Below are 27,884 nucleotides of genomic sequence, written 5' to 3' on the forward strand. Positions count from 1 at the left end.
ACCTGCCCAATAAACTACCGCTTAAACAAGGAGCAAAAGGGGCAACGAATGAACGCTGTCTAAAAACAATGGCTCCTCACCAATGTTCCATCGCACATCTTGGAGGAAGATTGCAGCACACACATCACTCAAGTCACCCAAATGCGAACGCGCACAAGAACAGGCACCTTACAGAAAATTCACTGCACAAATAAAACTGCAACCAATTTGGCAATTTGCGAGTTGTCGAAACTGGCCGCTAACTCACTATCTTGGCACCTTTACTGTAGTAGATTTTGGTACGCTTCTTTTTATTATTAAAACTACAAGTTTGTTTTATTGTTATTAAATATTCGTTATTTTGGGGGGAATTTTACAAGCATTTATAAGTAGTATCGCGAACTCAATGAAAAATAATTACGCTCTCTAGCAGAGGGCGCGAAGGGACCTTCATCGCCTTAATTAGTGTGCTGTACTGCTGTACTGACTCAAACCTTGAAGCAAGTATGGTCAGCAGCGACAGCTGGCAGCTGTAAAAGTTGCATATTGGCGCCAAAAAAGCGCCATTTACCGGCCGTTGAGGTGAGCTTCCTTCGTTGCTCTGATTTAACGAGGCTCATCGTTGAACTTCCTCTCTCGCAGCTTGTTCAAAATTATTTCACTTGATCACCAAGCCCGCTTCGTCGTTTAGGCGTGTGTTGCAGTTTGTTATGGGCCCCGCGGGCACTCGCCAAACCGTGGTTCTTGCCACCAAACAATGTTTCGGCTGGGACCCTTCATATTAGCTATGGCTTGCAAGTTACCGCTTTTGCTTGCGATGACTGCTGGCTCGATGTTTTTTTGATTTCCCTTGACGCCGAGCGTTGAGGTGAGTATAGTTGCAGGTTTCGAAGGACGTGTTCAGTGCGCGCGCGTAAATGTTCAGCAACGTGGGCGGACGGAAAGCCGTCGAGGCTCTCCGGATCCGCACGGTATTTCTTGACTGGAGATAAAAAGTAATTAATTGAAAATGCCGCTTTTAGTGGTGCGCGGTAGCTCGGAACGGATCTTCCCGCAAGATCCAAGCCCCTAGTCGCTGACGGATCTTCCCGCAAGCTTGCATGCCCCTAGTCGCTGGATTCGCATGCCTGCGCTATAAAAATAAAAAGAAAAAAAGAAAAAAAAACATTATGCGCCAGACATGGGGAGGGAAAACTTTTTTTAAAAGATTCCAGCTTCCTTTTTTAACGTGGCGAATGGGCAGGTAGTGCACCTTCCTTTTGTAAGCGTTTGCAGCGGCTAGCGAGCAGCTTGTCGTGAACTCGGCTCCAGTGCCGTTCACTCCAGTCATTCTGATTATGCCGCGTCGTTGTTGAAAGCTGTGCACTTGACATAATTGTGTAGCCGCTACAAACTGTTTTTTTGTGCAAATTGGTTATCAGCCGTAGTGGCCCGAACTGATATATTTTCTTCGGCCTTCACTAGTGCTTTTTTTAACTGGGAGATGACATGTACAACCTTTAGACTTGAAATCAGGTTAAACTCTGCTGCATCTATGGAAAAGACATCAGAAAGACTGTCCATTTGCCCCCAATATTGTGTGCACGACATACTGGTTGTGTGCATGCTAGGAGGCGTGCTTGTGGTTAGCATGTTGGGAGCAGCATACTGGGTCCACATTGCTGGACTATGTGTTCAAGGCTGCTTGAGGAGATTTTCTCTTCAGAAAGGCAGATTTTTCGTTCATGTGCACTTAAAGTGGTACAGCTTATTTTCCTGGCTCAGGAGCTATTTTTTTCATCAGTGCAATGTGTTCAGGGGAATGTGCCAGGATATGGAGCAGGGACGGCACCAGAATTTCATGGTGGGGCGGCACACAGAATGCAGAGGGGATTGGGATTTTGGTTACCTGTGATGCCTATGTGGTATTGCTTTTCAGTGAGATAAAATAACTAGAATAAAATGCAGCAGAAAGAGTTCAGACTGTATTCTCGGGAAATGTGCTCTCTCATTGCTCAGTAAAATTTTTGTATGTGGAAATTTTGCCACTCCTCACCTCCACTTGTTGCCCAGTTATGGTGTGGAGGTTTGTACTGTTAATATTTTTTTTTTTAATTTCTGGCCACTATATGCTATGTACAACTGCTGCATAAGTGCATTGTTCTTCCTGGTTCACCTGGATGCACTGCTCACAAGCCTCCTGACCATGCATGCTCTGCATGTTTGTGAACCCATTGCATGAGAGTCCTGAAATGCATTTCCACGTTAAAATCCAGGCACCTCGAATGGTTATAATACTGTGTCATCAATGCAGCCTCCCAAGTATTTGCATCCTGGAATAGTTAGGCATATCACCAAAAAAGTGGCACAGCTAGAGAAATCAATGCATACTCTGTGTATTTATGAAGCCATGGCATGCAAGTCCTGAAATCATATCTACATTACAATCCCAGTCACCTCAAGTGTGTTAATATCCTGTGACATCGATCCAGTCGCCTGGGTATTTGCTTCTTGGAATGGTCAGGATACCCTACCACCAAAAAAGTGGCAAGGCAGAGAAATCAATTGACTTAAATTAACACAATAGTTTGCCATGAATTTCAGTGGTTTCATGAGTGCCCAGTATGCAGTCCATTCACATTGGCATGACATCGTTTTGCTTCTAGCATGTATGAGGCACGGCGTTGTGGCCAGTTTTGCTTTCTTTTTTGTCCAGGAAGTAACAACTGCCTGTGCTTGTTGATACTAGTAGCCACGCTCGTCAATAATTTTGAGCTGTTGCAAATAATTTTTTCTGGCATAAGCCATAACCAACAATAAGCAGAATTCATGTGCCTTCAGTGTTTCTTGTGAGGCACCAATGCCACCTAAGTGTGGCTTTAAAAGCTTTATATAGCAGCCTTGCTTTCAAGCTGTATCAGTCTCGTAGGCCATGTAGAAACTGGTGAAGCCAAGTTGCTCTGTGGTTTGATCTGTGATGACAGGCCCACAAGAAGCTGCTACCTTTGTGAGAATCTTCTCCATGGCATTGCTGCTGGTGAGAGAGGCATCAGAGTGAACAAAGGGGTGTGTTTCTAGTAATTTAAGCTATATATCTTTATACTTGTACTACTTAAGAATATTTATTACTCTTACGCACTTTGATAAAGAGAAATATGTTTGCACACACTTAATGGAAACATCAGATGCTTGGAAAAATAAGGAAAGCGTAGCCACCCAGGTTAAAGAGCTTGGAAGAAGAAGCAGTGGATTGGTTCGTAATTTTCATTTTGTTGTTTGACTTCTATTCGCTGTTCATATGCAGGACATACACTGCCTAGGTTGATCAAGATGGAGCTTTCCTTTCTTCCTTGTCTTGCGAAATTTGTCCTTATTAACCTTGGGCACACAGAAGGGAATTGCACTTTCTTGTTTGGAGCAAGCCCCAACTAAATAGTGCCCTCACAGAATGGATGAAAGCAAATGGGCCATCTGAATGACTGCGTTTACCCCATGAGGCTTCTTGCTGATCTAGTGGAAAGTTGTCAGAAGGATTGGAAAATAGGAAAAACAGCTTTTAATGGCAAACAGGAATCAAGAAGAGGCCTTTTGCAGTTGTGCTTTATGTTCACAGCATCTTACACAGGCTGAAAAAGATTTTCCCGAACATTGAGGTCAGGGTTGTGCCTACATGTTTAAAGGTTACTTTAGAAAAGTTAACTTGGTATTACCTGTAGTTAAAGAAAGAAGGAACCCTGCCATTTGGCAGGCTTCAAAGCCTATGTAAGGCAAACTAGACTCCTTAATGAATGGCTACTAGAGCACAGAAGAAAATGCCGCTCCCGGCTGGGGCCAGGAAATTTGGCCAATCACTGTCTGAAACGCTGTTGCAATCCTTCGTTTGAAAAGGCACTCTTGGCAATGTAAAAAAGAAAGTGAGAAAACATGAGGTCGTTCAGGGCTTCTGAATATCACACATGAAAGGTGACTACGTAAGTTCTCTCTCGTAGCCCTCACTTGTAGAGAAACTGATATGCTGCATAATGATGAAAAGGTTACATAAGTGTCTGCTATGCATGTGCATCAGTTAGGCGGGGCAGAATTGGGTATGCAACTGAATTCTTGGACTTCACAAATAATTGTTTTGTTTATCATTTCTTTTTCATTTTTCAATTTACTATCGGCACAATGCACTGCAGTGTCTCCTTTTTCTCTTTTCTTTTTGTCAAGCTTATTCTGTGTGCTCTTTTCATTTTTCCTCTGGAACATAATAAAGCCTCAATTGGTAGATTGCACTTAAACATTCATATTGTCTTCTTTTCTCTGCCTCTATCAATCTAGGCCATGCACGTCTTGTATATAAACATGTTCCAACTTGCCCAATCTCAAGCACTTTATAAGTACCCACTGGTTTCTTAATATGGGTGCAAGCTTATCCCCTGGCCTGGTGCTTGGCTTCAGAGGGTACGTGGCTTGGAAGAGGAGCGTGGGTCTTTAGATCATGTCACTCTGAGCCTGAGCAGGCATTTCTTTTGAAAAAGGGACCACATTGGCTTTGCTGCTGGAGATGGAGTTCAGTCCTTTAAGGATAAATTTCCATTCAAGGGAGTGATTAGGTTGGCCAGATGCCCTGTTTAGAAATTTTCACCTCAGAAAAGCCAAGCACCAGGCGGGGGGAAATCTTACACTTAGAGAAGTAGTGGGAACGCAGCATCACTGGAAATCGGAACACAGCACCTCCTAAATGCTAGGCAGATACATTACCACATGGCCTCTGCTTAGGTCTCCTTAACACACAACCTCATTCTTGCAAAATGAGGTGAACCTACATGGGAGCTCTTTGAAGAGATGGTTGCTCCAAGCCCATCTAGCTCACGTGTACAAAATTTGAGAAACGGGCAAAAGCATTTCTAATTGTTTTATAGCAAGCACATCCCATTACACCCTAGCTTACTTTTAGAAACAAAAATTTTTCTTCATTCCTGAAAGAATGAGAACTTTTAAACCAGCTATGTTATTTTTATTTTAAAACCCCTCCGATCCATCGGACATATCAAACATTGCATGTGACGCATCATGGCCTTAGTGTCCTATGTGCTATTACACACAACAAACTCGTCATCTGGCATATTTCCTGCCCTTTAGTGGTCAGGGAATTTGACTGAAATAGTTGGGAAAAACATGGAAGAATTGGGGAATTTGAAAAGGGCAGCTTGATAGGCACCCTGTTCCTACAGTAAAAGAACCAAGTTCCAGGGAAGGTGGCTGCAGTGATCCCAGTTGAAATGTGTGGGGGCTGCACCAAGTTTAGGCATGGCACATTCCCACAGGCAGGAATGCTGTGCCAATTGCACCAACCTATGCCATTGCATTCAGCCTGCTACATACTGGTAGAAATGATGATTTTCCATGAAATTTTATTGCGAAAGCAATATACTACCATTTTCAACCCTTCACGTAGCCACGGTCGGTAGGCACGTGATGGCTGTGACGTCATGCCAGCTACAAGAGATGGGCTACCAAGTCGAGTCGTCGAGTGGCGGCGGTGGTCGGTAGGCACGGCGCGCCGCAGATAAGATGGTGACATCACTGTGACGTCATACCAGCTGCGAGAGAGGGGCTACCAAGTCAAGTCATTGGGTAGTGGCGGCAGTTGGTAGGCACGGCGCACTGCAGCTGGAGCCGTGCTGCTACCGAGTGGAGGCGCTGCTGTCACTTATCTCAAAGTTGAGAGGAAGAGGAAGAAAACGACACTGTAATGGACGATTTGAACAGTGAAGACTCTTTGTTGACGTGTTCACGCAGCAGTCAAGAACGTTGGAATGCAACAACGGCTTGAAATAGAGCGTGTTGGTCGTGCTGGCTCGACGAGTAAAGTATAACGAGACCCGGAGGAAACGGCATGCAGTACAGACGTCGCAAGAATGAACTGTACGTTTGAAAAAGAGACTGGAAGCGTCACTTGTGAAGGCTGGTTTCACTGTGTCAACGGGGGACTTGGTAGAGCAACGACGTTCAGAATATGCGAGAAGAGTTAATGAATTTGACTCAGCTACGCGTCAGTAGTACAGCCATGCTATTATTGCTTTCACAACCTACCAGGCTTAACTAAAGCTAAGCCCCGCCTAATTTTTCCACCACTTTGCCATATTAGTGTTTCAATAACTGTGTTATGCTCAGAGATGAATCATTAGTTTATTCAATTGATGAGTGACAAAAGTGGGCATCGATGGAATCCAATTTTGAGGGACCCATTTGGACGCATCCGAATGTGAGAATTGCCTTGTTCACACTGACGCTGTCACTGTCACGCGTTACTCTTTGTGCATTTGAAGCCTGCTGGATTTCTTAGTCTGCCCCTCATCAATGATGCTTTTTCTCGCGTACATTTCTCCTGCTACCTTCTGTTTCAGATGTATTTTTAACTAAAACTTTAGTCTTCCACCACCCAACCTTTCCACATTAGGAGGAGACAGTATTTTTTCATGGCAGGATCCAGGAGGTTATTTTATTGATATGTTTTTTGTTCTAAGTTGTCCTCTTCTCTCTCTCTTTTTTTTTTTTTTTTAATGTTTGGTTGGAATGGACCTACTTGCTGTAGTCCACTCCAAATTTTAAAGGCTGACACCATACCTTTGCAAAACCAGGGTTGCTCACTCAGACTTACAATAGCTTGGTCAACCATGCTCACGCTCATGCTTAGGTTCGCATATGCTTGGGCTCACCAAATTGGGAACTTGAACTCATTTATACTCGCAACTTACTTGGACTGGATTCTCTCACTACTCACTCAGAGTCAACCACCTGTTGTGACTCGCTGAGCTGAGCAATGCATCTTGTGCTCAAGTGGCACAGACTGAGTCAATTATATTTAGAAAGGAGCCTGCGGCATTCTCTTTTTTTGTGTTTGTGCTTCTAGTGGTTTGGTTAATTATTTTTGTGCAATGAATGATGCACCTAGCCTAATATTTACATTATTATCAAACACAATCAAATATAGTATCGTAAGCTGTCAAGAGGCACAAACAAAAAGCCGGAACAGGCTTGACTGAGCTTTTGTCTATCTTATGTATGTAACAGTGGCAATATGCATTGTTTGTAAAGTGCACAAAATGCCACCAGAGAGCACACGCAGTAAGAGTTTCCACAGAATTATGTTCTTAGCTTATCCAGAGACATCGCCAAGATGCCAGGTCCTCTGGCATCTTTGGTCTTGGTAATAAGTCTTTCCTCCACTCTGATGTCAGCACAATGAGCGGAAAAAGCATGCTGTTATCACAAAGAAGCAGCTCATGATCTAAGCCTGAGCCCGTACTCGCAATTCAAATTATGATCTGAAATGTTAGTCTGGACTTGTGATTCAGATTATGATCCAATTGTGAGCTTGAGTGAGCCCAAGTGAGTCAAATCATGAGTGATTCCGCCAACCTTAGCACAAGTCAGATATTATTTTAAATTGATAATGTACTCTCAGTAACTTTCAGTCACTGTCTTGATAGAAATAACGCGTCTGTTATATACCCAGCTGTAGAGATTACACTGGAAAAATAACATTACACTGAATTTAATTTTCCATGTTCTGCTCTAGCTGAAGTTATTATCCTTAATATGAATGCCACAGCTAGCTGGCTGTCATTGGAGTAATACTCAAAGGAGAAAGCTAACTACCATATATTGGCCGGCCTCTGAACCACACGAGGTCAAACTGTGGGAAATAATTTTATCAGCTAATCAGTTACCTAATTCGATTGTTTTTGCCAGGACCAAAGGCTGATCTTTCATGTCTTGGTGTAACCCAGCGATAAAGATTTTTGCTTTTAAATAAGTTACTTTTCATTCAGTGAAGACATTTCCCAGGTACCACGGTTTCACAACTACGAACATACAAGCTATCATTGTGTTCTATTGTCAGTCAACTTTTGTTTGCCAGTGATGAAAAGTATTCCCATTTGTGAGGAAACTTACAGTATTTTGTTTTAGTTTGAAGGTATTGAGGTAATAAAAACAGACTAAAGAAAAAGGAATTTATTTCATATCTTATAGCTAGACACGACTTCTCACTTTAAACCAAGAAAAAAATTGCGGGTACCGGGATAGTACCAAGAGAATATGATTGGATTAGATAGAGTTAGTGTTCAGTGCCATCACTCATTTAGGGCAGTTGTCGACCTGTTTGAGAAGGGTAGCTCATCCTAATCTCAGAGACCACTCTCATCGAAAATGGAGCTTAAGATAGAAAAGAAAAACAAAATGCAGGTATCTCCTTCTCTTGCTGATTTTGCAAGTAAAGTATGTGTCAGACATCTACAGCAATTCACTTCAAAATGAGGGGGGGGGGGGGGGGGGGGGGCTGTTTCTTACGATAATGCCACCAGAAGTTTTAACGGGCTGGAAGATTTTTAAATCCAGTTTTTTTTTCTTTTTTTTGTGATAAACAGGATTTTTTGCTGCAAAATGAATGTCAGCATATTCAGAATGAGCGAGAGAATTATTTTTCGCTCAGCACAAGCCCAGTATACATGGACTCGACAGCATCGGGTCGAGCAAGCGTCGAGTAAACGAGGTCACCATTACTCGACCCGATTGGTATCTACATGAACTCGCTTTTAGCGAGTAAGTATCACAGCGGCGCGTAGCGTCGAGATTTGAAGTTATTGTGCTAGTTTCTTACTCGTATTTGATTCCGTTGCCTTTTACTACTGAGAGCTTCGATTATTATTTTTCATTGTTGATGAGGGCTAAAAAGCATTCAACTTCTCTGACGCTCCTCGCCGCTCTGGTTGCTTTTTAATCCCAGAGTTCACCATAACTCGACCCCCTGACTCGACAGCGTCTACATGCTTTTAGACAAGCGGGTCAAGCGAGTTAACCTACCTCCTGCAAGCGACGTAATGCGACCCGCTCCGCAGCCATTTTACTCGACCCGACTGCGTATACATGAACCCGACAACTGGTTTTTTTACTCGACGGGCTTACTCGACCCGACTCTGTCGAGTCCATGTATACAGGGCTACAGTCGGCTAGAGTTGTCCTCAATTCCCCTTGGTTCTTTTGCAGTTTCTCGCTGCGTATGAGGACACTTGAAACCATGCATAACTGTCGCGAAAAGGCTTGCAAGCATGGCAATGTAATGACAGTTCTATTGCGATCATCAACATGCAGACCATGTAATGCCCTACCCTCTCAAAAACCTAGTGCAGCAACCCAACAATAACATGGCAATCTGCCTTTAAGAAATAAACTCCATTTGCTTTTTTTATCGAACAGCTTCATTGGATATTAGTTACTATATATTCATTGAGGGTAGTATTTCTTTCCATCAGCACAGGTATAGGCATATATTGCTTTATAATTTTCAGCAGTCAGATACCTAAGTGTATTCTTTGACTCAGACATGTCCTGGAATAACCACTTAGTTTTTGTGTGTTCTGGACTTCGGAAAGTCGCATGTTTGCTGCATCTTATTAAGACCCTTAGCCCTATGTTTGTAAGCAAATTATGTTTGCATTAGCTTACAATGTGTTACATTGCATGTTGCTTTCATTTTTGCTCAGCCTTTTAGAGGAAGAATGTCAGGTTATATACTAAAATCTGCCCTTAAATCTGTAATGTGCAGTATGTCACGAGGTCAAGATTGCAGAGTTTTGCAATTTTTAGTGATGCCTGATTTTAACTGTCTGTTCACTGAAACTTATGTGTCTAATTATATCTGGACGAAAGAGTTTTGTAAACCTTATGCTCCTGTTCGTGATCTTTGTACTCTGGATCGCTTTGTACTACCTAAAGCACGCACCAGATATGGCAAGTACCTTCAGAAGTATTACTATGTGCCGCAAGTCCTTAACCAAATAACTAAAGAAATGTTTTTATGTAACACTCGTAATCGATTGATATCGTTCATGGGTAAATTACGTTGATCATTATTAACTCGTCAGTGGCATGTTATAGTCTTTTTTTCTCTTCATGGACTGAGAATATCTCGTTTCTGTTGTGTCTGTCTTTGCAATAGTGTGTACCAGATCTGTTCACTGCCACTCATGCCTTCCTTGGCTTCGGCAGGCCCACATTTGTAAAACTACTTGAAATGTACATTATTATTATTATTATTATTATTATTATTATTATTATTATTATTATTATTATTATTATTATTATTGACCACATTTGTTCTAATTTATGATTAATCAGATAGCCAGACTAAAAAATCATGCTCCAAATGATTTTTCACATGAAAATACCACATTGTATCACCAAAAGAAGTGTTTAAAATTTGAGGCAGCCGAAGGCCTTTGAAAAGTTAGTGCAGATCCCTGTGCTTATTAGCTCAAACTGGGAGTAAGTTCTGTTGAAATCAGCAGAGCCGTTGTTCAACTTTATGTGCTGCTAGGGGTTCGTAGTCTTAAATTTGTCACAAAACGTTGATGCATGCTGTAGTCTGTGGTGTAGGTTTTGACTGATGATTGCATTTACCATTTGGTTATCACATCGTAAAGTGCACCATTGCTTGTGCAGGAGGACATGAGCAGCCAGCAGGTGATGGTGGTGGGTGGCGGCCTGCAGATGGATCTACTGCCCAAGGGGTCACCCGTGGTAGGTTTCTTTTGTATAGGCGAATCATCCACACTGGCATTTTCTGCATACCACATGTTAACCATACTAGACCCCATCTTAATGTAGTGGCGCTCAAAATTCTTGAAACAGTATGAGGGAAAATTTGATGCACTACTCGCAGAGTTCATGTGAGTCCTTGAAAACCTTGAGAATCCTTGAATGTGCAAATTATGTTTTAAGAGCCCTACAATTTCTCCATGGCCTTGAAAAGCCATGAATTTCTGGTGTGGTGAAGGAAGCAAGTGCAAGAGGACACTTACACTTGCTAAATAATGTTTTTTTTTTTTTTTTTTTTTTTTTTTTAACTGCAATACTTATGCTATAGATAATCCCACAAACACTTTTGGAGCAAGGCATTTAATCTGTGTCACAATGACTTAATCCAACCCTGAACAACACAGCACTGAAAATGGATGCATGTGCGTGTACGTATTCACATGGCTTCGTTTGAGTTGTTCATAACCAGTGATTTTAGGTCATTTGTAAAATGTGTGTGAGGAGACATTATTGTATCAGCATATTGAACGTTTGTGTCTTGCCATGGTTTTGTTGCTGCTATTGCAGCTGGCTATATGAGCCAATAGCCAATAACGAGCTCGAGTCAAAATAATGAGGATATTTCTATCTTTATTCAGTGCTGTTAGGAATAGCTGTTCTACCTGACAACACCCTATCAGTAATGCAAGCAAATGCTTACAGTTATTTAGAGATGTAAAACAGCATTCGTTGTTAGCATCACAGTTTTAAGAGTTCTGGCCTTGTCTGCAAGGTGGTTAATCATGAACCTTTGAAAAGAAATTTTTAGGAAGTGAGACAGAGGCATTCTTCAGGCGTGCACTCATTAATTATAACGCACCCTCTCAGCAACATTATTTACAACGGGCCATTGTGTGGCCATTGAGAAAGCATAGCTACATATTGCAGGTCAAGGGATGGAAAGTGCAAGATATTTAAGTGCTTTTATAGTTGCTATTTGACATGGGCAGTAAACATGGCTTTTAGGACTCATTGGATGGCTATATGGCATATGACTATGGAGAGAATTGAGAGCACTGAAAGGGCATACACAGGTGAGTGCTCGTCCATATCTCCTGCTGCGTGCATCACTTTCAGAATTTTCCACAGGCAATAAAGTTTGACTGCCTGAGAAAGACCGCTAATAAAAAGGTGCAAGGCTTTAGCAATGTGTGTTGACCTTGAACTAAAAGAAGCATAGCCTTTGCGAAAACCTAGACTAAAAAGCAAGTTCAGGCACTTCACTGGTAGCAGTTTCGTGTGCAACGAAGGGCAACATTTTTAGATCCCTTTCAGTTTGAAAGCTGCTGCGCGGGGAGTGTCGCCTTTCCGTTTCCTGCCGCGCGGTGGCGCTCGCCACGCTGTTTGCCCCAAAACGTTGGTTTGCCCGACTGGCGCGGCCCTTTGTACCTGCGCTCGCAGTGGTTTTGCACGTGTGCGTGTTTGTGGTGTGTGGTGCCGTGATTATTGCCGCTTGCTAATGTCTACGAAGTGAGTAGCGAACATGCCACGTTGCTTCGTGCCCGGCTGCAAAAGCGGTTATGACTCCCAGACACCTGCTACCGGGAAAAGACATTTTTTTCGGCCGCCCAGTGACCCTGTACGTCTCCTAGAATGGCAGCGCATGATTCCCCGACTGAACAGACAGCTTTCTAGCTCTTGCGTTGTATGTGATGTACACTTCCACGACGAGGATGCTGTTGTAAAGGGTTTGAAACTTTTTGCATCACAACTTACCACTGAAGCCCTGCGGGTAACACTGCTGTCAGTACTTGACATCATACGATACCTGTTAGGCCAAGGCGCCCACTATATCTTGACAGCCAAGCTCAATCAAGATCCTTTGGAGGTAAGAGCATAAACACAATTTCGTTTCTTTAATTTTAAAGCAGTGTGGTGTTCAGTAGCACTCATTAGCCCGTTTTATATTTTTCAGCGCCACTTTGGACGTATACGCTCATTTGGAGGAGATGAATCTCATCCTACAGTTGTGAAATTTACCCAAATATTTCGACTGCTTAGTCTGTACACTCCTATAAAGACAGGTCTGCGTGGAAGTGTGGAGGGTGCACCGAGTGCTGTGCTTGTGGGTGTTCAATACACGTTGAAGGAATGCAGAGAAGCACACCGATGCAAGCAAGCTCACCTGCGTGAACTGATTGAGTCGAGGATGCTCGACTTAACTTCTGAAGTTGACACGCCCGATCACAGTGACAGTGACCACATTTACTCGAAAGCAGAAGTCGATGAAAGCATTCTGTACTATTTTTCAGGCTATGTGGTCCACAAATTCTCCAAAACCTCAACTTGCACTTCCTGCATGGAAGATATCAGCTCTCATGTGCCAGTTGTTGGCAAAGACGCATACCTTACAGTGTATAAAAGCTTTAAGCAAGGATGCCTAAAGCATCTTACAAAAAAGATGCTAGAGTTTACTAATACTGTGAACAAAGCAGTTTCGGTTTCCTTGAAAGGAGGTCCAGTTTTTGGGGACATTTTTTGGGTTGTGCTTGATGAGCTGGAATTCCAAAACCTTGCCCGGCTTGGTTGTGCAGAACATAAGGCCACGTTTACATGCCAGGTTCTGCATTTCGTCATGGTTACACGCATGCACTTCTATGCGAGAGACCACAATCGCCGGCTGGAAAACAGAGAAAAGGTTGCCATTGCAAATAAAAAAGCTCGCCTTTTGTAGCCATTCTCTCTGTGCTTCCAACTCAGTGTGCCTGCATTTAATGCTTGCCTATGCTCACTGAAAATAACATTCTAAAAATTAAAGTGCAAAACGCTGCTCCCGGCTGTGCGATCATTGCAAATAAAAAGCTAGTCTTCTGCACCTATTCCCTCCGTGCATCCGGCTAAGTGTGTCTGCATTTAATACTTGTGTCCAGTGAAATTGGCATTGTAAAAAACGTGAAAACGCTGCTCGTATGTGCGGTGCTCTGTTGGTAACAGCGCGGAATTTCGTGAATGCAATCTAGAAACGGAACATTGCTGGTTCTCATTCCTTAATGTGTCGTGCATTCTCCCGAATAGCTATTGATATCTTTACTCCAACAAATACTAAAATGTCCAGGATAAACGTCGCAAATGCGATGCGATAAAGCGCGAGGCAAATAAACGATCTTTTTTTTTTTTTTTTTCGAACTGGCATCAGCCTGTTCTTTACCTCACCCAGCTTGAGGGGTACCCTCAGGCGAAACAACTTTTTTAACCATGAGACTGAAGTTTTAACGTGACAGCTCCAAAAGCCCAGCAAATTTGAGCTCTACGTGTCCGTTCCCAGTTTTATCGCGGATGAGAACCGGCGAAGGCTGCCACAGCCACCACACCAACAGCAGAGTGCGAGCGGTTTCGGGCCGACAGCGACAGCAGCGCCGCGTGGCGAGTGGAAACGGACGGGAGCCGCTTTCTCGGCAGTGACTCGGGGGAGCTTGCGAACTGAAAGGAATCTAAAAACGTTGACGAAGGGTACCTTTGTGTTGTATGGAAAATGGTGCTTTGATAAGCTGCCCAGCTCAATAGTCATTTGAAAAGGTTAGGCAGTGACTTGAAAGTCCTTGAAAACCCTTGAATTTCTGCATTTAAATCTAGCATGGACCTTGTACACTGCTTTTCTTTTGTATATTTATTTTTTTTTTTTGTTAATCTCTGTCAGCAGAGTCTTGAGAATAAGAACAAGGTTACGTGCACAAGCAAAAACGAATTGACACTAACAGTAGAAAATATATAATTATTACCTCTTTGTCATGAACAGGTGGCCACTCATGTAAAAGATGACATTATCGAAACCATCATCAGCCACAATAGCAGCCTCTACATGCTGTCAAAGCCAACCGCAGGCCATAACAAAATGGATCTTAGTAATGCGTTATTGCACCTACTACAGCTACCTTGAGGGTCGCCATATTGCGGTGTGGTATTAGAGCCCTTTTTTTTACGATATACCCCTTATGGGGGGGGAGGGGGGATTAATTACTGAAGAATTGCCAAGTACAAGGTTCTCATTAACCGCACTTTGGGTGATGTCCTAGTCAAATTGCAGCTCCATGGCGAGTGCCATCGTGGGCTTCCCAGGATCCTTATGGATGGCTGCTTGGACCCAGTGTGAGAAGTCCAACATCATGACAATGTCGGCACTGACATTGTTGCTTCATGTAGCAAATGGTGGCTGCATCACCTATGGCAGCCCCTAATTCTCTCCATACTTTGAAGACGAAGGACCACGCGACTTTCAGGAATGTGGCAATCTCTGTATGGACCCTTTGCAAAACTCTGGAAGTAAGCTTCTCTGCAAAGCAAAAACCCCTTCACCATGGCAGCCAAACCTGTTCTTGAGGGCAGAAATTGGGTGCAGTGCAGGAGACCCTTATTGTGACAATAATGGCAACGTCCACTTCCTGCACCCCTCTGCCTTGTGTTGCTGCCGCAGTTATGGGATTAGGAGCCCCTTGGAGAAGCCAGTGACTCCCCTCCCCCACCCCTACCCCCTTCTTGTTTTCAATGGCGAAGGAATTCTGCTCACCAGGTTTGTACATGACTTCTATGGCTTGCCATAGAAGTATTCTGCGCTGCACCCAACTTCTGCCCCCAAAACAGGTTTGGCCGCCACGGTGAAGGGGTTTTTACTTTGCAGAGAAGCTGACTAACAGAGTTTTGTAAAAGGTCCATAGGAGCGCCCTACAACAAGGAGACGCTGACAGCATGTATTCTCATTTCTTGTGTTAGCTAAGGGTCTACTATGTTTACTTGCAACAAAACAGGGTTTGTAACTCTGATGCAGAGGATAGTGTATTGCCTATGATGAGTTTTCTCAAATACTTACCGTACCCGGTATCTGAACAGTTCAGTTCAGTCGTTCAGTCGTGTCCGACTCTTCGTGACCCTATGGACCATGTCACGCCACGCTCTCCGGTCTCTCACTATCTTCCTAACATCACATAACTTCATCTGCAGTGCCTCGAGGATGCCATCTAACCATCGCGTTCGTTGCCTACCCCTTCTCCGGCGACCCTCAACCTTTCCCAACATCAAATCTCCAGCGACTCCTCTCTTCTCATCAGATGACCAAAGTAGCTGAGCTTTAACTTTAGAATTTGACCCTCCAATGAGCAGTCAGGGTTTATGGTCGGCAATATAGACTGATTTGATCTTCTGGCAGTCCAAGGAACTCTCAAGAGTCTTCGCCAGCACCACAATTCAAACGCGTCAATTCTTCGGCGGTCAGCCTTTTTCACAGTCCAACTCTCGCATCCATACATCACAACTGGAAAGACCATAGCACGAGTTATACGGATCTTGGTTGGCAGACTAATGTCTCTGCTCTTTACTAGGCGGTCAAGGCTAACCATTGCTCTCTTTCCCAGAAGCAGGCGTCTCCTAATTTCATGGCTGCAGTCTCCTTCCGAGGTAATCTTGGAGCCCAAGAAGAGAAAATCTGTCACAGCTTCCACTTCTTGTCCCTTGATGCTCCAGGACTTGATAGGGCAAGACGCCATGATCTTTGTCTTTTTAATGTTCAGTTTAAGCCCAAACTTCTCACTCTCTTCTTGTACGCGCATCAGAAGTCTCTTGAGTTCCGCTTCACTTTCTGCCATTAAAGTGGTGTCATCCGCATATCTAAGGTTGTTGATACGTTTTCCAGCAATCTTCACTCCAGCTGAAGACTCGTCCAGACCGGCCTTCCTCATGATGCACTCTGCATATAGGTTAAATAGGCAGGGCGACAGTATGCAGCCTTGCCTCACTCCTTTCTCAATCGGAAACCAATCAGTAAGACCGTGCCCAGTTCTGACTGTGGCCTGTTGCCCTTCATACAGGTTCCTGAGGAGACAGATGAGGTGAATTGGAACTCCCATCTCTTGGAGAGCTTGCCACAATCTGCTGTGATCTACGCAGTCAAACGCTTTCGCATAATCAATAAAGCAGAAGTAGATGGGTTTCTGGTTTGGTTTGGTTTGTGGGGTGTTAACGTCCCAAAGCGACTCAGGCTATGAGAGACGCCGTAGTGGAGGACTCCGGAAATTTCGACCACCTGGGGTTCTTTAACGTGCACTGACATCGCACAGCACACGGGCGCCGTGCTTTTCGCCTCCATCGAAAAGCGGCCGCCGAGGCCGGGATTCGATCCCGCGTCCTTGGGAACAGTAGTCGAGCGCCGTAACCACTGCACCACCCCGGCGGGGTAGATGGGTGTCTGGAACTCTCTTGCTTTTTCCATGATCCAACGAAGGTTGGCAACTTGGTCTCTAGTTCCTCTGCCCTTGCGAAACCCAGCTTGCACGTCCGGAAGCTCCCGATCCACATACTGCTGCAGCCTACCTTGGAGGATTTTCAACATCACCTTGCTAGCATGCGAAATAAGCGCGATCGTGCAGTAGTTGGAACAATCTTTGGCACTGCCTTTCTTTGGAATGGGGATGTAAACTGACCTCCTCCAATCCTGTGGCCACTGCAGGGTTGTCCAAATCTTCTGACATATTGTATGCAGAATGTTAACAGCGTCATGGTTGAGGTTTTGAAGCAACTCAGCTGGGATGCCATCAATTCTGCTAGCTTTGTTCTTAGCAAGGCTGGCTAAGGCCCATTCAACTTCACTCTTCAGGATGCCTATCACACACATCTAGCCTATTTTACATTTCCAGGGGCCATTTTAGTAAGGCAGACAATTGTTCTTGTCCCTTCAAGTCCACCCTAAAGAGAGCCTACAGTAGAACCCAACTGGCTTAACATGTGGCCATATACTGCTCCAAAATGGTCGCAAAATTGTTGCAGGTCACGAGTTGGCAGCAGTAGTGCAACTGAAATTTTCTGCTTCACTTCAAGCAGATACAATATTTAAGTTATGGTCATAATAGTGACTTCATGGTACTGGGTGCATGGAGGGAACAATCACTGCATCGTTGGCATTCTACTCTGTGCAGATCCTGAGCCAGCGGTCGCTGATTGGCCGGCTGCCAGGGGCTCAGGCACCAGAAGCAGCCCAGTGGAGCGCAAAGCGCGCCACTGAGGACCCAGACTTCCCCGACATGTAAGCAGACAATTCTCGATTACTAAGGGTCAGCAAATTCTGTGCAGCGTGTGCCTCTCATCAGAGGTGGTGCGCTCCTTAGCAGAGGATGGGGGACGGCTTCTTGCACCACTGGCAAGCGAGCATGCACCCCTCCTGACTGCACTTTGTTCGGCAGTTTCAGTCCACTGCCTCTTCCTTTCCAAGCAGGCAGCCAGGCCTTCGGGCCAATGATTACTCTGTGGAAGTTGTTTCAAGCACGTCGATGACTTGATCATTGCCTTTTGTACAGTTACTCAAGGGTGAAAGCACTGCTCCAATTGCTCCATTCTGCTCCAAAATGCAATATTGCTCCAAAACTGTTCCAAACTGGCTGCCCCGATATTCTGCCATCAAATTTAGCAGAACATTGGAACTATGTCACAGTGCCAGGGGCAAAGGTATAACTCATCTTGCACTGGGCTTAATACTAATGAAGTTTTTGTAAAGGAAGGAAGCATGGAGCATAATAAATATTGCAAGTAAATTTAGTATGAGCCACAGGTAATTGGAGATAGTTAATTGCGAGAAAAAAATGCCCTGTACACGTGATGTAGTGCCTCCTCCCAGCCTTTTGAATCACCACTGGAGAGAATAGCGAGAGCAGCAAACGAAGCAGATAGCGTAAACTACTGCAAGCCGTTAGGAAACTTGTCCGGCTACAAAAAATACACGCCTTTGCAATGCTTTTACTATGAAAACAAGCCAGTACTTCAACATTGAGCCCCATTGTCCATGACAAGCTTGTCAAGCCTACTTCAGACAAAACCATACTTGAAGCGTTATGGGCTGGTACACCAACGCTGTCAATCACTAGAAAGCTTCTCATGAGTGTTACAAAGACGTATGGCTTATCGCAAAGATATTAAAAATTAGTCCGAGTATTGTTCAAGCAAAGAATGATGAATTATTGGCAGGAGGCAGTGGAGTAAAGCTGAAAGATGGTATACCCTTCAATGCCATCTGTCTGTATCCCAAAGCTGCTCCAAAATGCTTGAACCTGCTTCCACCCCTGACAGATCTCACCATGAAAATGATGTAAAAAAATGGGTGGGGCAGCTGCACCATTGTGACATTAATTGGACCATCTTGCTATAACATATACCAGAAAGGGTCGTTCATGGACATAAGTGCAATTTTACTTTAACATTTTACATGAGGTGGAACAAAAATATCTTAGTGCAAATTTGTAAAAAAAAAAAAAGAAAAAAAAAAGAAAAAAAAAAGAAAAAAAAGTCGAAGAAAAGTTGGTAACAATAAAGAACAGTAATAGAAATTCAGAATGTTAGATTCTAAATTATCTCTTTTAATAATATAATTAGTTCACAGGAAGGGAAAGGTGCAGTATCTGTCACACTTGTTTCTGTGGACACCTGAACCTTGCAGTGAAGGAAGGTGGGAGCAAAAGTGGAGCCATAGTAGAGGGCTAAGGAGTCGCACAGCACACCGATGCCTCTTAGTTTCGCCTCCATCGAAACACAGCCGCCTCGGTCGAGGTCGAACCTGGGTACTCCGGCACAGTAGTCGAGTGTCTTACCACTGCGCCACCACGGTGGGGACATTATCTCTTTTCCTAGTTCTGAAAATTTTGGATGCCGATCTGTTGGCTTCTTTCTTTAATATTAGTTAAAGCTATTTTGGGATTAGTTAAAGCTATTTTGGGATTGTCAAAAAATGGCTGTTTTGATATCATAATGCTATAAGATATATCAAAATGCAACTAAATAAATGCATGCTTTTTTAAACAAAAAAATAAGTGCCTACATTTAAAAGAAAGAATCTCAGCACAAACCTAAGTTTTCTAAAATCAACCTTAAAACGTTAGAAGTGCTTGAATATAGCAGAAAAAAAAAAACATTAAAAATTCCAGAACATACAAAAATATGCTACATTGCTTCTTTGGCAAAATTTGGCAAGCTTATCCACAATTTGTTTTGTACTTCTTTGCACCAGTGCTCACCACTAAGTTCTGTACCCACTATTTACGCCACTCACGCAGGCGGTTACAGGAAGCATTGAAGCACAAATATACTGCTAGAAACAGTTGTCCAGACTTGGGGTTTCTCCTCTTCTTAACACAGCGTGCAGTGTTTCCATTTCTGAACTTTTACGGCTCATAGAGTGAGTGCAGTGCAGGCATTGGAGGAATGCCTGCTTGCTTGGCATCATCAATATCGAGAAGCCAAAAAGTTTTGTTAAGCATACTTATTTGTGTTTTTACTAGGGGTGTCTAAATATTGAAATTTTTTAATATAGATTATAGGGGAAAAAATGTATTCGAATATCGAATAACAAAACTGAACATTAAAAAATAGCAAACATTATTTGTCCTGTTCTTTTTTGTGTGTTTTTTAGAATTCACGTGGTATTCACAAATAACATTAAACTACAATTGCACAAAGTGTATATCCCTTATAAAGAAACTAGTATAGTACATTATATACAGGATTCAAACAGGAAGGACCTGCATAAAACAGAGTGGAGCTGTCATATAGGTGCTGAATACAGTAAACTCTCATTAATTCGACCTTCAAAGGACCAGAAAAAAATGCCTGATTTTACCAAAAGCTCGAATTATCAATTGAGCCTGAAGAAGCTTCTAAAAACCATTTGAATTGCAGTAATTTTATCTGATGAACACCTGTACTATGGTTTTCTGCATAGAATACCAATACCAATTTTGTTGACATTTCAGACTATGGTGCTCTGAATAATTCTGTCTGCTACACATCCTCCTGCCAAAAAATAAAAGAAAGTGAAATCCACAGAAACTGAATCTACAGTAGTGAAAATATTGTTACGGGGATGTACTTAATGTGACGGCACTGCGATGGGCTGAACGCGACGCTAACACTTCGGTAGCCGTGCAGAATCCACTCTCTCAGCGTCGTTACCACTCTCTCAGCGTCAGGTCTTTACCAATTTAAGGTTATGCCTTTTGGATTTTGCAATGCCCCTGCTACGTTTGAACGAATGATGGACTCCTTACTCCACGGCTTCAAATGGACGACTTGTCTATGTTACTTGGATGACATGATTGTCTTCTCGCCCTCATTCGAAAGCCATCTTCGTCGCCTTTCTTCCATCTTCGCACTTTTTCGCCGTGCCGGACTTCAACTGAACTCAAAGAAGTGCAGTTTTGGTCGCCGCGAACTTAAAGTGCTTGGCCATTTGGTGAATTCCACCGGCGTGCAACCCGATCCTGATAAAGTTCGTGCTGTCAGTGCTTTTCCATCTCCCCGTTCACCCCGTGATGTCCGCAGCTTTATAGGATTGTGCTCTTATTTTCGCCGGTTCGTCCCAAACTTTGCCGCTGTTGCTCGTCCTCTCACCAATCTCCTGAAGAAAGGCATTCCTTTCTCATGGGGACCAGAGCAGGCTAACGCATTCTCCACCCTCATCGCTGTTCTCACCAATCCTCCTGTGTTGACCCATTTCAACCCGTCTGCCCCGACGGAACTTCGCACCGACGCCAGTGGCCACGGGATTGGTGCCATTCTTGCACAGCGACAACGCGGCCAACACTGCGTGATTGCCTACGCCAGTCGTCTCCTGTCATCAGCTGAACAGAACTACTCTATTACGGAACGGGAGTGCCTGGCTCTCGTCTGGGCCGTTGGAAAATTCAGACCCTACTTGTTTGGCCGACCATTCACTGTAATTACCGATCACCATGCCCTATGTTGGCTCTCTTCCCTCAAGGATCCTGCTGGCCGCCTCGGCCGCTGGGCACTGCGCTTGCAGGAGTATACCTTTTCCGTTGTATACAAATCAGGTTGGCTCCACCAGGATGCAGACTGTCTGTCCCGTTATCCCGTCGATCCCCCTTCCTCTACTGACCACGAGTCGGACCCCTGTGTGTTCTCTATATCGGACTTTTCTCACATAGCCGACGAACAGCGCTTGGACCCAACCCTCAGTTCTCTTATCGACCGCCTCCGCACACACAGCCGTGACTCTTCCCTCGCCCTGTTCTTCCTTCATGGGAATACGCTATACCGCCGCAACATGCGACCTGATGGCGCTGAGCACCTGCTCGTCGTTCCCCAACACCTACGCTCTGCCGTTCTAGAACAAATGCACGACGCCCCTACAGCTGGTCATCTTGGCCTCTCACGCACATACGACCGCGTGCGCCGGCGTTTCTTCTGGCCTGGACTCTACCGCTCTGTCCAACGTTATGTAGCCGCTTGCGACCTCTGTCAACGCCGGAAGAAACCCCCTGTGCTGCCACCTGGACACCTGCAGCCGATTGCTATCCCGACTGAGCCATTTTCTCGTGTTGGCCTTGACCTCCTAGGGCCCTTCCCCGAGTCCTTGTCAGGAAACAAATGGATCGCTGTGGCCACCGATTATGCCACGCGGTACGTGATCACTCGCGCCATTCCAACCAGCTGCGCCACAGACGTTGCTGACTTCCTTTTGTACGACGTCATACTACACCATGGTGCTCCCCGTCAACTACTTACCGACCGTGGCCGCTGTTTCCTTTCCCGAGTTGTTGAGGAAATACTTCGTTCTTGCTCCGTTCGGCACAAGTTCACCACTGCGTACCACCCTCAGACGAACGGCCTTACGGAGCGTATTAACCGCACACTCACCGACATGCTCGCAATGTACGTATCCGACAGTCATCGCGACTGGGATATTAGTCTGCCATTTGTCACCTTCGCATATAACTCTTCGCGTCATGACACTGCTGGGTACTCTCCATTCTATCTTCTCTTTGGACGAGACCCCTTACTGCCCTTCGACACTTTGCTTCCCGCCGCTGGCCCCGTCACAACCTATGCCCGCGATACCATCGCCCGAGCCGACGCTGCTCGCCAGATTGCTCGTCACAATCTCACCGTCTCTCAAGAAGCTCAAAAACGCCGCTACGACGCTCACCACCGCGATGTGCACTATCCTCCTGGATCTCTGGTGCTGCTCTGGCTTCCGTGCCGTCGTGTGGGATTGTGTCAGAAACTTCTGCCCCACTACACGGGTCCTTACCGTGTACTATGCCCAGTGACCGACGTGACCTATGAGATTGCACCGCTCCACCCAAAGTCACCGACTGCTACACCCACTTCCGAAATTGTACATGTTGCCCGCCTCAAGCCATATTACTCCCCCTCCACACCGCACGCCTAATACGCACCGGGACGGTGCCTTTTGCCGAGGGGGGTAGTGTTACCGGGAAACGCGGGACCAAAGTGATGTGCTCACTGACAAAGACGACGATCGAGGAACGCGGGCACGACGAAGCGTTGAAAAAGAGAACGACGCTGAGAGAGTGGATTCTGCACGGCTACCGAAGTCTTAGCGTCGAGTTCAGCCCATCGCAGTGCCGTCACATTAAGTACATCCCCGTAACAATATCTTTATGGGACTGCATATTTCAATGCATGGTAAACTCAAGGTTGGCAGCACATGCAGAACTTTGATTTTAAGTGATGGATGTGATCGATGACCTATGGCAATCTCAAGAGTTAGTTCAAGGTGGCACATTCCACATCAGTAGGTATTAGGCAGTTCTGGCAGCAGTACTCGCTGCTAATTTAGTTTGAAAATTTCAAACTTTCAGGATCTTCAGATAGTGAACGATCAGATGTGACTGTAGTATACACGTTTCTTTGTGGTGTGTGATGATTTCTCAGGAAAGTTCAAATTATTGAACTCCAAAAAATCAGTCAGTGATTGGTATTCTTAGTTTTCTCAATGCCCCTCACAAATAATGGATTGAGTAAGCAGAAAAATGTTTTCCGCTTGCATAACCTCTGCCTTCCTTCGGTGCTATCTATGACAGCAGCAAGCGTCGCTGCAAAGGTGTCGGTGGTGGAGACAAGGGCAGCAAAGGCCTGCGCCACTTCTCCATGAAGGTGTGCGAGAAGGTTCAGCGAAAAGGGACCACCTCATACAACGAGGTGGCCGATGAGCTGGTAGCTGAGTTTGCTGCGCCTGAGGTGGCTGGGCTACGGGGCAGCGGAGGTGGCGGAGCAGCAGACCAGGCCTACGACCAGAAGAACATTCGCCGCCGGGTGTACGACGCTCTCAACGTGCTCATGGCTATGAACATCATCTCCAAGGAAAAGAAGGAGATTCGGTGGCTGGGCCTGCCCACGAACTCTGCGCAGGAATGCCAGCGGCTGGAGCTGGAGAAGCAACGGCGCCTGGAGCAAATCTCCGCCAAACGACAGCAGCTGTATGACCTGCTGCTGCAGCAGATCGCCTACAAGAACCTTGTAGAGCGCAACAAGTCTCTTGAACGCAGCCGGCAAGCGCCTGCACAAGCCTCCACCATCCCTCTCCCCTTCATCATTATCAACACCAACAAGCAGAACGTCATTGACTGCAGCATCTCCAGCGACAAGTGGGTAGTCTTTCTTCTACTCCTCTTGCAACAGTTACACTTTAGTAAATCAAGGCAGATGCTGGTGCAATCATGAGGCTGCCATTGTTGCTGGGATGGCCAGAATGCATTAGCAAGTTAACCTTTAGTCTTTCTGCAAAGTCGTTTGTACTAAAATGTTGAAATTGGGGGCAGGCAAATATTTGAAATTTCAGATACGAATTGAATATATTTATTATTTGATTCTTATTCTAAGGACTGATATTAAAAAAATTACAAAATACACTTAAAATTTCCAAACTCAGCACAGTTTCATCGTACTGTATGCTGAACCGTAATGTGAAGTGGGCCGTCCTGACCGTGCACAAAGCAAGCACTTGATGAAACCAAGGAAAAGAGTACCACAGGGATGGAAGCTGCTATTGAATGGGGGATCCGTCTGTACTAACATATATCAAGCCTTTGTGTTACTTCATTATGCCACATGCACTATTCCCTTCTGAATAACATTGAGTGTCCGTTGCTTTTTTTATTTTAGCGTGCCAACTGCGTCTGTGGTGGTGGTAATGGGTTAGGGGAGAGAGGTGGGGGGGGGGGGGGGGGAGAGGGGGGGTACGGCTATGGTTGTCCTGAACACTTGAGATTGAGTTATAATTGCAATAACGATCCTTCTAAAGTTTTCATGGGTTTTAAGCTCTTGTTTCACGTCATATACATGCAAGTAAGATTAGTCATTTTTCCATCATTGTCTTTCCTACTAATGCCCATAATAAGATAGCATAAAAAAAATAGTGGAAACGGGACTGCTAAAATATAGTTTTGCGAGAAATTGCAATTCCGGTGAACTGACATTCTTGTGCTTGCTGGAAAACCAAGGCAAGCTGTCAGTTCTTGATTTTGTGCCTTTTTTCTGTTTGCTTCATTTAGGTCAGAATACCTTTTTCACTTTGATGGCACATTTGAGATCCACGACGACATAGAGGTGCTCAAAAGAATGGGGCTAGCGCTGGGCCTAGACAAGGGCTCCTGCTCCCCCGAAGACCTGGAACGAGCCCGTCGAATGGTGCCTCGCAGCCTGGAGCCCTACGTGCGCCGTGAGTGTTCATCGGGGACAGCCACAGAAGCTGATCATAAACTGCTCCTTATTCCCTGCATGCAAAGCCAAGACTCCTCTTAGTTTAGGTGCATACAGTGTGGCACATAGACCACCTTTATTCCACGAAATCAGGAAGATGCAGTGGCGCTTTCATCGTTAGTGGCTTTTCTATGTGGACAAAGAAGGTTCTGTTGCCCCAGTCACTGCCAAGACTTTGTGGCTGTTTCCTTAATGCAGTAGGGGTGGATTATTGATGAGATAGGGAATACAAAATGGTAGGTGCAACATTAAAAAATTACAATCATGCAAAGTGGATCGCAGAACAAACTCAAGTTAATGACATTCTAGTTGAAATCAAGGAGAGATGGGCTAAGTCTGGACATGTAAACCTGTGAGGGGAGGATAACCGATGGTTGCTAAAAGTAACAAATTGGATTCCGGTGGAAGGCAAGCATAGCAGCGGACGGCAGAAGGGTAGGTGGGCGAAAGAGATAAGTCTATGGGAGTCAGGTGGATGCAACTAGCGCAGGACTTGGTAAATTGGAAGGAACTGTAGTAGAACGGCAGTTTGGGCGAGTTGGTTATGCATTTTCTTATACAACAGTGTGAAGACACGGAAAGGAAAAAGGAAAAGACACACACGGCGCTGGCACACACTCACACACACTCAGCTCTGATTTTTCCTTATACTTCGTCCCGTGTCTTCTCGCTGTTTTATAAAAAAATAATTGGAGAGGCACTTGCCTTGTAGTGGATATAGTCCGACTGATAGTGATGATAATGCTTGATGGGCCATATCACTTTGGCGCAATTCAGAAAGCATAACGTTCAGAAAGTTTACAGAGTTGGGATCACCTTGCAAAGGGGAACTGTGTGAATGCGAGATTCACTTGTCCCCCTGTTCCCATTTTTCCTTCCCCTTCCAGCTCCACATTGGACCACTCTCAGTGACATGCTGGAGTGTTATTTTGGCACATAGTCACATGTGCCCATACAGCAGCAGCAGGCAGATGCGTTTTCCTCCCCTTGGCCACGGCCAGGAAACTCTCTTAGCAACAGGTAGTGGACATGCTATGTCTGCTCTAGTCAAAGCCTGGATGGAGCCATGTTGCACAGCTGTGCCGGACAAACAGCAACTGATGTGGCTGGTTCACTCGTTGACCATTGCTAGCAGTGGTGTGGGTGCTTTGTGCACTTCTTGCACCCTCGCTCCAATTAAGGCAATTTTATGAATGTTGGTTTCATGCAACCTCTGAAACAAAAGGAGTGATGTAAGGAGTGATGTGATGTTCCTATGCACTCCCCAGTGGCCATTGAGCAGTGTAACTCGTCTCTTTCTTTCCCTCTTTATGTGCAGAGATGGCCCAAGGTGGTGCAGAGGTGACTCCTTTAGCAAGCGAGTAAGTTTTCTTTAGCTGTTGGTGCTTTCCAGTGCTTACTTTACAAACACAGTTCGTGCTTTGCCTTCACATTCGAACACAGACTTTCTAAGAAAGCTCAGTGTATAGCAGTAAGCTTTATCGGTAGTAACGGAATCCAAAATTTTATTGGAACATTATTTTTGGGAGCATTGAGCAATTCCAGAAAAAGTTTAGATGGCTTAAATATTCCAACATATTCCACAGTGTTTTTCTGAAAAACTGAATTGTAGAATTCACAGATAATTAAAAAACTGACAGCAAGTCAGTGGCGCAAAAATATTCAACATTTATAATATGTCGAGCATTTACTGATTTTGTGCTGCATAGCCAGGCTTCTCCAAATTCTTCTGCCGTTGCTGTGTAATGCTTGGACGGTATATGGGAGCTGTTGGTGAAGTTTGCCAGCAGTGTTAAGCTGATTCTGAGCAAACTGTGGTTGCCGGCTTTCAGCACTTTAATTTGCTTACTATCTTTCAAGTGTTGTATCTGTTTCATGTATTGGTCTGCTGATAACCTCTGATGCTTGAGCTAGTGTAAGTGAGGATTGATGAGAGAGAAATTTACTGAGCAGCATAGCTGTTTGTTACGAATGATCGAGACAGTGCTCTGAATGGCAGAGTGACTTGTGATGTGTGTGTTCTTCAGAGTTTCAAATTCCCAGTATTACTCATCCAAATGGGCAAGTAGTATGTGGACTGCAAAGCATTGTCTCTTGCAGTGTCGGGGTAGGTATAGGCCAGTTGTGTTACTGTGTATGTAACAAGATGAGATGGCTGCTATCGATGTCCGATATTTATGCGTTTGTGTTGGTCAGATGAAGCACACCAACACCAGGTTGCACTTTCAGATGCAATCTGTCATGCTTTCATGAACAGCAAGTGCCAGAGACGTGAAAACACTCTCATGTTGCCATTCTATATCTTGCTTTGTACACAGTCAACTGAACAGGGTGTTAGTGTGAAATTTAAAGGAGGCTTGTCCATTTGGCAGCAGAAACAGAGACTAATAGTACCACTTGTCTCTGCAGGGTTCAGCGCAGTTCATCAAGGCATTCAAGCGTAGCATCACTATCGGATGGGCAGCCAGGTTCCTCAGAGGATGAAGATGATTTCTCGGACTCGGACTGATGCTTCTCAGAGGCCGCATTCACTTTTCCTCCTCAAACGCCTGGTGCATCGTAATGTTAGCACTAGCACACTTTCATAATACTTTTCCAACCCTGGCTGACTGAAAATGCACAGAGGTTAGATGCTTTACCGTTGCCTTACAGAAGCTCCCAGTATCATAGAGAGGCATGCTATACTGGGCGAGAATTACTGTGACCTGGAAGCTTGCTACGTGAATATTGATGGCCAAGAAACGGTATGTTTCCTTCTATAGAAATGGCTGTCAGACAAATAAATGATCATTTTTTTATGCCTA

At 44.7% G+C, this 27,884-nt stretch overlaps 3 protein-coding genes across 6 annotated transcripts in view; 2 read left to right on the forward strand and 1 right to left on the reverse strand.

Annotated features, from left to right (window-relative positions):
• Cdep (Chondrocyte-derived ezrin-like domain containing protein) overlaps positions 1-247 on the reverse strand; it is a 110,969-nt gene extending 110,722 nt beyond the window's left edge. The window contains exon 1 of the mRNA XM_084593699.1: positions 81-247. The gene's annotated coding sequence lies outside the window, so the exon portion shown is untranslated. The remainder of the gene's footprint in view (positions 1-80) is intronic.
• A 179-nt stretch (positions 248-426) lies between these two features.
• Dp (transcription factor Dp) lies at positions 427-27,884 on the forward strand. 4 transcript variants are annotated; one of them, XM_084593700.1, is made up of 7 exons: positions 427-561; positions 10,450-10,527; positions 17,487-17,593; positions 23,403-23,966; positions 24,873-25,039; positions 26,399-26,441; positions 27,490-27,884. In XM_084593700.1, the coding sequence occupies exons 2-7, from the start codon at positions 10,456-10,458 to the stop codon at positions 27,587-27,589; spliced, it is 1,053 nt and encodes a 350-aa protein (XP_084449826.1). In that variant the 5' UTR covers positions 427-561; positions 10,450-10,455; the 3' UTR covers positions 27,590-27,884. The 4 variants fall into 4 exon arrangements, with proteins under 4 accessions (XP_084449826.1, XP_084449829.1, XP_084449827.1 ...); XM_084593703.1 differs by having other exon boundaries at positions 23,406-23,966; XM_084593701.1 differs by lacking the exon at positions 427-561 and adding an exon at positions 571-847.
• On the forward strand, positions 11,761-13,258 carry LOC146198285 (uncharacterized). Its single transcript, XM_084592582.1, has 2 exons — positions 11,761-12,412; positions 12,500-13,258. Exons 1-2 carry the CDS (start codon positions 12,068-12,070, stop codon positions 13,256-13,258), a joined length of 1,104 nt encoding a protein of 367 aa, XP_084448708.1. The 5' UTR covers positions 11,761-12,067.

The sequence above is a fragment of the Amblyomma maculatum genome, chromosome 2 (genome assembly GCF_055883805.1).
Source record: "Amblyomma maculatum isolate TAMU_Amacu chromosome 2, ASM5588380v1, whole genome shotgun sequence".
Lineage (NCBI taxonomy): Eukaryota > Metazoa > Arthropoda > Arachnida > Ixodida > Ixodidae > Amblyomma > Amblyomma maculatum.

Bases quoted from the DNA above. Each gene is read 5' to 3' on its own strand.
- Dp (XM_084593700.1), top strand. From the start codon at position 10,456: ATGAGCAGCCAGCAGGTGATGGTGGTGGGTGGCGGCCTGCAGATGGAT. The intron at 17,594-23,402 runs GTAAGCAGACAA...TATCTATGACAG, and splicing joins GACCCAGACTTCCCCGACAT to CAGCAAGCGTCGCTGCAAAG. The intron at 26,442-27,489 runs GTAAGTTTTCTT...TTGTCTCTGCAG, and splicing joins GTGACTCCTTTAGCAAGCGA to GGTTCAGCGCAGTTCATCAA.
- LOC146198285 (XM_084592582.1), top strand. From the start codon at position 12,068: ATGCCACGTTGCTTCGTGCCCGGCTGCAAAAGCGGTTATGACTCCCAG. The intron at 12,413-12,499 runs GTAAGAGCATAA...TATATTTTTCAG, and splicing joins TCAATCAAGATCCTTTGGAG to CGCCACTTTGGACGTATACG.